We start from the raw sequence: 9,766 nt of genomic DNA on the forward strand, positions 1-9,766 counted from the left end.
TATTTCTTTTTGCCGCATGCTTAGTAACGATATGAAACTGGGCTGTCTTTTCTCGCCGTCGTCACGCGAATTGGCTGATCTTCTTTAATTTATTTCTCATTAATTATTGCGAAAATCGCAAAATGGTAGAGGACTTTTCTATTCAGTTCAACATGCTCTACCTGCAACTGACGGGTGGTTCGCGAATTATGGGACACCCTGTATAATATAATAAACAAATAAGTATAATATAATAAATATACATATACCTGACTCAATGCCATTTTTTGTTATGATGACGAGGAGATGAAGACTGTTGCTGTTGCGTGTTTTTGCTGCTTTGCTGTTCGTTCGATTCATGGACGTATAAATATATCTGGACGGAGCGTAAAGTTAGTTTTAGGGCGAGGGGACCGATACTGGCGCGGCGGGGGATCGGCCATCTTGTCTGGCGACATTTTGGCGCTCTCTTTGAAATGTGACATATCATGATATTTTATTTCTACTTCTATTGCATGAGAACAGACTTTTATAGAATAGAACATTAATTCAACAATTGTGCGCAATTGAAAATAATTTTCTATGTTTATATTAAAAGTTTATATCTTTTAATATAAATGATGCAAAATATGATATATTTTTATTGTTTGTATGGATAACCATAATCCTCATATTTTGGCTTTTTTGAAACGTATTAAAACATTTTAAGCTATAAAGTCATAATTATATAAAATATAATTTATTAAAATTTTTGAAAAATTATTGAAAATAACTTTATACCTAAATATATTTTATACATATATATATATATATATATATGAATTACACTCATAAACATTAAAATCAACTTTATTATAACAATATTGATCATATATATGTAATACCACGAGACCACTTTATAGCTAAAAGTGTTCTTAATTCGTTTAAAAAAATCTGAATCATGAGAATTACGGTTCTTCATATAAATAACAAAAATATATCACTGCATCTCAGTTGGTTGATGAAAAAGAATTGTGTTATTGGATTCGGGGAAAGAAAGACTAGATTTTTATCATTAGCTTTGCGATAACTTTTATTGTAACAGCCAATTGCAACACAAAGCGGCATTTTTTAATATTTTCGTGTAATAAATTAATTTCGCACAATAAAATAATTCAATGACACTGTTCTATACCTATGGAGCAGCACTAATGTCGCTAGACAATATGGCGGCCCCCTCCTCCCCTAAAATCTTCACCCCCCGCGCCGGAAAGCTCCGTCCAGGGGCCCTATTCTTGACTTCGTTCGCAATATTGCGTATGCGCATGTCTCGTACGATCAAAATGCGTATACGCTTCTGAAAGTAGATTCTTGAACACTTTTTTGTAATATTCGCAATTGGAAACGTATACGTTTTGTATTGCACTGTATTTTCGAAAAACATTGGGCAAATATCAACATGTGTTACATATCGCGTGTATATCAATGTATGTATTGATGTATTTTTAATGTATATATTATATATATATATATATTATATATATATATATATATTATATATATATATATATAATATATCTTAAGAAGATAAAATCTTATACAAATAAATTGCAGAAAGATTTGTATTTCAAATTTTACTATGAAATTATATACACAAAAAATTTTCTCTTAGAATTTACCCTGAAAATCATGGTAATCGTGGAACAATATAGTATGGCAAGAATTTTATGAGAATTTCTTTGATTAATATTTATCACAATGAAAATAATAATATCTATTATACAATAAAATATATAAAATATGTTTGATTAATTTTACTATGCAGTTTAGTAAAATTAATCAAACATGTTTTATATTTTATCGTGATAAAGATATTATTATTTTTATTGTGATAAATATTAATCAGAGAAATTCTCATAAAATTCTTTCCATACCATATTGTCTCACGATTACCTACCACGATTTTCAGGGTAAATTCCGAGAGAAAATTTTCTCAGTGTATCAATGTAATTTTATATCAATGTTTTATATATATATATATATATATATATTTTTAGAAAATATATTTCTATAAATATAAAAAATTTATCATTTAGAATAACAACACATATACATAATAATATCTTTTTATAATTTTCTAATCTGCAAAATTAATGGAAACCTTGATGTAAAAAATTTGTAACTAAAAATTGATTGTTTAATATGACTGCACATGAAAATAAAAAAATTAATGAAATTGTAATTAAATATAATGAACACTTTTTATAAATTAACTAAATAACTAAATAACTTAATTTAATTAAAAAATTGAATCAAACGTTTTTACTGTTTTTTAAAATTATTTATATAGATTAATTACTTTCAAATTTATTACTTATTTGTACAAATATTATTTCATTACAGATAAATAGTATTGCAAATTAACAGATATGCGCGTGAATACTCAAATAGCTAATCTTATTATTAATCTAAGTTAGCTTTATCTAATTTATATAAATTTAATTCTATATTCCAAATTAAAGAAAAAACGATTGAAATTATTCAGAATAAAAGTTTTGTCAAATAAAGGTATTATAGATATTTCAATGAAACTGACGCAGCTTTATTCCTCCTATGGTATGTACATACAACAGAACCAAGAATTAGAAAGATCATTATAATATATTTCTGATGTCATTTTAGTATAGCGAAAAAAGAGATCTGCATCATTTTTAAACTCTTTTACAAAAATTTAAAAATTATCTAGAACTATCTCTTTGTAAATTAATGAGATCCACTAGCATCTATTATTTCTCCAAAGTTTATATATTTTTCTCTTTAATATAAATAAAATTCCCATTAATTAAAAAACTAAACATGATAATAAAAATGCTGCTCTGGGATTACAGATTTTATAACTTGGTTAAGATTATATTTCGTTAATAATTTCTAAATCTATATATTGTTTAAATTTGCAAAGGACCCCGCACAAATCTTATGGAAAATGGGTCCCAGTCGAATTGGCTGAAATTTTAGTATAATGTAGTTCATTGCATCCTGATGAAAAGTGTCCATGGGCATAAGGTCGAAAAATGGACAGTTTTCGAGTTATAGAGCGTCAAAGATCGAAAAAATGGGTTCATCTGCTCTTGGTAGTCTTAATGCGTATGGTCATGATAGTGTTATGGTAGTGTGTTTTGGCGTGCGTGTGTGCGTGCGTGCGTGGATAGAGATATGCAAAATTCCGTTTTAATCGATTGAATTCTAAGAATGTTTAAATCTTTCATAATAAAAGGTACGTAAACCATTAGTTAACATTAATCAAATAATTTTCTCTCATCTCTCTCTCTCTCCTCAATCAATCAAATAATCAAACAAAAAAAGAAAAAAAAAAAAAAACTACCAAGAGCAGATGAACCCATTTTTCCGATCTTTGACGCTCTATAACTCGAAAACTGTCCACTTTTCGACCTTGTGCCCATGGACACTTTTCATCAGGATGCAATGAACTACATTATACTAAAATTTCAGCCAATTCGACTGGGACCCATTTTCCATAAGATTTGTGCGGGGTCCTTTATAAAAATATAAATATTTTTGGTTGTTATATTATGACTGAATGACACAATTTCTAATATTTATACTTTATTATGTTTTGTTATTTCTTATTGTGCGTTACATTTAATATCTATTCCTAATTTTTATTCTTTATAGTATATTTAATATTTATTTTTATTCTTAATATTTTCTGTATTGTGGGCAGAGCCTTTTATTATATCTTTATCTTATAAATTCGTTAAATTTCTTATATTTCTTTTATTTCTTATGTTTATTTATATATTATATATGTATATATTTTTTTTGATAAACTATATATCACGCCATGAGCGACAACGAACTCTAAAAACGTATACGTTTCTCTTGAAAAGTATGGTATGACCCATTCGTTGCATTGCGAATGAAAAATTGCGTATACGTTTCAGCAGAGAGAAACCTGAGAGTGGCCACCGCGATTTAGCGGATGCGTGTACTGATGCGCCCCCTGACAAAGTGGACATGAACTACGTCGTTACGCTCGGTAAAAAACATAGAAATGGTTCGAATCCGTGATATGGTTCATATCTGAACTACTCGGATGAGAACCGAGTTGAGAACCAAACCGATGAGTCAGACAAGGACCAACAATCCATCGCTCTGGCTTTGTCTCACCAACGATGAGCGTCTCGTGGACTCGTGCGGCGGCAGGCACGAGATTTCGCCTCTCGCGCGTAGCGTTCCACGTAATTCGAGGACAAAATTTTATGACGTTAAACTTTGGGCAATATATAAAAAATTAAATATATTAAATGTAAGGTGTAAGATCAGATTATAAGTTGAATAAAAATTATATCCAGTTTTTTGAGTACATTAAAAAAATTGTTTTTTGAAAGTGTATATTAAAAAAAATTGTTGAATTAATTTTGTTTTAGATGAATAAATATTCTAATTTGCATAAATAATAAAAAAAAAGTGCGAGTGACGGGAATTGAACCCCACTCGTAGTACGTACACTTAAGTCCGTGGTTATCACGTTACTGATTGTGAGTCGGATTCGATTCCCGTCACTCGCATTTTTTTTTATTATTTATGCAAATTAGAATATTTATTCATGTAAAACAAATTTAATTCAACAATTTTTTTTAATATACACTTTCAAAAAACAATTTTTTTAATGTACTCAAAAAACTGGATATAATTTTTATTCAACTTATAATCTGATTTTACACCTTATATTTAATATATTTAATTTTTTATATATTGCCCAAAGTTTAACGTCATAAAATTTTGTCCTCGAATTACGTGGAACGCTACGCGCGAGAGGCGAAATCTCGTGCCTGCCGCCGCACGAGTCCACGAGACGCTCATCGTTGGTGAGACAAAGCCAGAGCGATGGATTGTTGGTCCTTGTCTGACTCGGTTTGGTTCTCAACTCGGTTCTTATCCGAGTAGTTCAGATATGAACCATATCACGGATTCGAACCATTTCTACGTTTTTTACCGAGCGTAACGACGTAGTTCATGTCCACTTTGTCAGGGGGCGCATCAGTACACGCGTCCGCTAGATCGCGGTGGCCGCTCTCAGGTTTCTCTCTGGTTTCAGTTGCGACCGTCAAGAATAACGTTCTAGGGATTTTCAGGTGCGATCATTCGCAATGTGCAACTTACGTATACGCAAATATTTCAAGAATAGGGCCTCAGATATATTCATACGTCCATGGTTCGATTGAACTTCACAGTGCTGAAGCAAAATGTGGTGAAATTTATTTTGCAGCATCTAGTAACAATTCTTCAACCAATAGCAACGAACTGCTGCGGCAATACGCTGCGCATGAAATGGTACCTTTAGGGTGCCTTCACATGCGGCGTAAGATGCATACGCGCGTACTGCTGCGTACCTTGCGTATTCTAGTAATATGCCAGAACTTACGTCATTTAAAAGTACCTTATTCACATGGAGCGTATTTCGTTAAATTTCGCGTAAAGCGTAACTAGCTTAACCAATAACAGAGCAGGCTTTCTGTTGTACAATAGAACAGAAATACTAAATGGATTCTCGATTGGTTGTTATTATTTAGGCGTATTGTTAAATACGCGCCATGTGAATTAGGTACTTGGTGCTTAGTAAAATGTGCGTGTAATCATACGGTTAAGTACGTATTCGTTGCCATAACAGAAGAAGAAGAAGAAGGTTAAGTACGTATGTACGGTGAAGTAAATGAAGTGCAGCGTATATAAATAAAAGGTATGTAAATAATAAATAATAATAAATAAATAAGAAAATATATAAATAAATAAATAAAAATAATATTTTAACAGGTTTCACACGTATAGTTCCGCGATTAAATACTCAAAAGTGCTAATAATAACAATTATTAATTTTGATAAACTAATTAAAAATAAAATATTCTAATTTTTATTATTTTAATCTTTATTAGATAAGTATAATACATGAAAAATCTTTCGTAGGTTTGGGGACTTGTGAAAGAATGTCGATAGAATCGAACGTCCGTGGAAAAATACTTGTAGGTGTAGATGTTCGTGAAGAAACATAGGATGTCTGTAGAGAATTATTATCCGAAATTTGAAGCGTTGTTAAAGGCCCAGCTGTAATATTACCCTCATATATTGCTCGTTTTCGGTGTCAAGTGAAATTACTTCATCATTTTTAGCATTAGCATCTGTCAACGAACTCACTGTCCTAGAATATCATAATAAATGGATTACACATGTGACAAACTCTCTTTAATTTCTGATAGAATAGAAATAATATATATAAGAATATTAAAGAGTAAGAACTTACGGCCGTGTCTGCAATGAATCGTTTAGAAATGCCATAAGCTCATAATATTGAAATTTAGATTTATTTTCAATGGCATTAGCGCTAGATCCGCTAGGTACATACGCCCGAACCTTCTTACGAGCTTTTATATAATTGTCTCGTAAATACTTCCATCTAGCCTTAGCCTCTTCTGGACTGAGGAAACCTTGATAAATAATTGATTTTAAAATTCATTTATATATGCAATAAAATAAGAAAAAGATTTTTCTAGATGATTAAATATACCTTGTAGTATGTTCGACACTTCTATCCATAATGCTTTTTTGCGTAACAGTGTCCTCTCTGAAGCAGGTACACGAAGATTATATAAGCTAGGTTTGCTTCTAACTGCTTCGATTAAGAGTTCGTTTAAATTTTCTTTTTTGCCAACCGTTGAATTGTTTTTAACTGTTAAATATAATTATATTTTTTAATTTATTTAATAGAGTGAAATGAGTGAAAAGATATGTATAGTAATCATTGAAAAGATATGTATAGTAATCATTGAAAAGATATGTATAGTAATCATACCTATTGTCACGACATAGTTTTCGTCAACATTGATATGGTCTACTCCTTCTATGTAATCTTTGAAGCACTCGTGCTCAGCAAAGTTTGTGGTAAATTTAAAAATCCATCCACAGTATTCACATTTGTGCTGTATTAAAAAAGAAATATGTAAGTGAAGATACATAAGACACAACAGGTTGCTCAAACTCGTCCAGCATGCAAATGAAAAAATAATTATTGGACACACACGCTGGGCCATAAAATATTCATTCAATACTTACAATTAGGCCGGTATTCATAGTCCGTTCTTATATTTAAGATCGTCTTAAGACCTCGTTTAACCAATCAAATGCTCGCATAGCATCTCTTGATTGGTTGAACGAGATCTTAAGACGATCTTAAATATAAGAACGGACTATGAATACCGGCCTTAGACATAATTCATTGCTTGCACGATATAACGAAATAATTTTAAGATTTACTTGGTGAATATTATTTTCAGAATTTCTCAGAACAATTTTTATATTCCTTTATCTGAACATTTTTGAAAGATGCGTCAATTCGTATAAAAATTCGAACTTTCTCAGAAAATTTTAAGATTTTCTATATGAATTGGCACATCTTTCAGAAATGTTCAAAAAAAGAAATCTAAAAAATTGTTATGAGAGATTCTGAAAATAATTTTCACCAGAGATAACCTTAAAATTACTTTGTTATATTGTGCAAGCGATGAATTACATCTAAATTGATAATTTTTATTTATATAAAATTTGTTCTTACCCGAATTTGGTTCATTTTTTTCAGCACACATCGAAACACATTCAGCACGAACGAAAATTATGCTTCTTCTTAAATGTTTAACGGCCTCGGGTGACCAATGTTTTATCTTGCCGGCCATAAGGAGAAAAATATGCGTAAATAAACTGGTTGCCTATGCGACTTTCGGCGGCTTACGCAAAAAATTGAATTTAGCGTATCGGCATTACGTTAAATAACTAGGTGAATTTGCGTATGATAACTAAAATGATATGATTGGTTGATGAGTTTGGCGTAAGTTACGCGTACGCATCTTACGCCGCATGTGAAGGCACCCTGAAGTTAGCCCTCGGCTTTTAATTTAGATTATTTAAGTTTTGCAGAGGCTTAATCGATGCGGAATCGTTTGTTGGTCACGAATATGCTAATTAGAACGTTTGTTAGATCGTCGTTTTATAAATAAAAGCAAAAAACGATATTTGATAATTTTCTAGGGAAATAACCGTGAAGTTAGCCCTTCGTCGAGTTCTATCGGAATAACTCGGTGATTGGCGATCCGCTGGTTACGCTTACGCAAGTTACGCCCCATGTGACGGCACCCTCACGGTTATTTCCCTAGAAAATTATCAAATATCGTTTTTTGCTTTTATTTATAAAACGACGATCTAACAAACGTTCTAATTAGCATATTCGTAACCAACAAACGATTCCGCATCGATTCAGCCTCTGCAAAACTTAAATAATCTAAATTAAAAGCCGAGGGCTAACTTCACGGTTATTTCCCTAGAAAATTATCAAATATCGTTTTTTGCTTTTATTTAAGAAACGACGATCTAACAAACGTTCTAATTAGCATATTCGTGACCAACAAACGATTCCGCATCGATTGAGCCTCTGCAAAACTTAAATAATCGAAATTAAAAGCCGGGGGCTAACTTTGCGGATATTTCCCTAGAAAATTATCAAATATCATTTTTTGCTTTTATTTATAAAACGACGATCTAACAAACGTTCTAATTAGCATATTCGTAACCAACAAACGATTCCGCATCGATTCAGCCTCTGCAAAACTTAAATAATCGAAATTAAAAGCCGAGGGCTAACTTCACGGTTATTTCCCTAGAAAATTATCAAATATCGTTTTTTGCTTTTATTTAAGAAACGATGATCTAACAAACGTTCTAATTAGCATATTCGTGACCAACAAACGATTCCGCATCGATTAAGCCTCTGCAAAACTTAAATAATCTACATATAATGTCAAGGCTCTGACTATTCAAAATTAATAAATAAACGGGCTAATAAGAGCCGAGCGCGGATAGAAGCGCGACAAAAAAAGAAACGAACTTATAGTTACAAAGTTAATTTATTCAAACGTTTCGGTCCCTGATTCGGGCCATCCTCAGTAAGCTGTACAAACATAAAATAAAAATAAAAGGTAAAAAATACAAAATTGAAAAAATGGCAAAAATTATTTAACAAAAAACGGTGAGGCGATGGTAAACAGAAATTTAGTATAATTATAATAAAAAGGAGGATCAACATGAGATAAAGAATAATTAAAATTAAAGATAGAACCAATACGTACATACAAGAAAGAAAGAATGATTCATAAGAATCGTGCGGCAAAAAACGGCGAAGAGCCCCGCAGCCAATGTATAATCGCAACGACGTCACCTCTCATCGTTACCAAACGGAAAGAGAACGTTTGTGAATGCATATTATTGCAAACCTATGTTGATTAAAGAAAAATTGATCGAGCTAACAAAGAAACACGAAAGAAAGAGGCAACTTACCGATGCTAGAAAACACAGAGGCATACGGGAACGTGACATATAATCGCACTTGTTAAACGATACATCGCGACTGGTCTTTAAATGGAAAGATGAGATCGAGACAATAATATAAACACAGAACTGAGGTCAACCGAAAACAGATGATAAATGAGCGCACGCTTGGCTTTAGATATTATACATATGTTCTATCATCGGGAAATATATATGGTCTAAACACTCCGTGTCATTTTGTAAATTGATGCTATTTTTTTGTAATTTAATGTGAATCATTTCGGACACGAGTCTTTTCCCTAGAATCGGCTCCTCATCCAGGATCTCCACGCTGTTCCAATCAAACTCATGGTTTAGAAGTCTATGGTCTGTTATGACCGAGCGCTGCGTCGAGTACTCTGCGTTGATACCACTGCTT

The 9,766-nt window shown here is 31.8% G+C and overlaps 1 protein-coding gene and 1 long non-coding RNA gene across 2 annotated transcripts; both read right to left on the reverse strand.

Moving 5' to 3' along the window:
• Positions 1 to 6,034: 6,034 nt before the first annotated feature.
• On the reverse strand, positions 6,035 to 7,880 carry LOC145947746 (uncharacterized). Its single transcript, XM_083057523.1, has 5 exons — positions 7,586 to 7,880; positions 6,827 to 6,953; positions 6,542 to 6,703; positions 6,278 to 6,461; positions 6,035 to 6,175 (listed from the first exon to the last, which is right to left on the reverse strand). The coding sequence occupies exons 1-5, from the start codon at positions 7,598 to 7,600 to the stop codon at positions 6,070 to 6,072; spliced, it is 594 nt and encodes a 197-aa protein (XP_082913649.1). The 5' UTR covers positions 7,601 to 7,880; the 3' UTR covers positions 6,035 to 6,069.
• Positions 7,881 to 8,954: 1,074 nt separating this feature from the next.
• Positions 8,955 to 9,491, reverse strand: LOC145933196 (uncharacterized). Its single transcript, XR_014424826.1, has 3 exons — positions 9,358 to 9,491; positions 9,150 to 9,293; positions 8,955 to 8,971 (listed from the first exon to the last, which is right to left on the reverse strand). It is a non-coding gene; the product is annotated as an uncharacterized LOC145933196 (long non-coding RNA).
• Between the last annotated feature and the right edge of the window lie 275 nt (positions 9,492 to 9,766).

This window comes from Prenolepis imparis, unplaced genomic scaffold (genome assembly GCF_030444845.1).
Source record: "Prenolepis imparis isolate NDT839.2.m4 unplaced genomic scaffold, iyPreImpa1.0 SCAF_2, whole genome shotgun sequence".
Classification (NCBI taxonomy): Eukaryota; Metazoa; Arthropoda; class Insecta; order Hymenoptera; family Formicidae; genus Prenolepis; species Prenolepis imparis.

Excerpts from the sequence above, each read along its gene's own strand:
- LOC145947746 (XM_083057523.1), bottom strand. Across the intron at positions 6,704-6,826 it reads AAACTATGTCGTGACAATAG|TTAAAAACAATTCAACGGTT; the intron begins GTATGATTACTA and ends TATATTTAACAG. Across the intron at positions 6,176-6,277 it reads GATTCATTGCAGACACGGCC|GACAGTGAGTTCGTTGACAG; the intron begins GTAAGTTCTTAC and ends ATGATATTCTAG.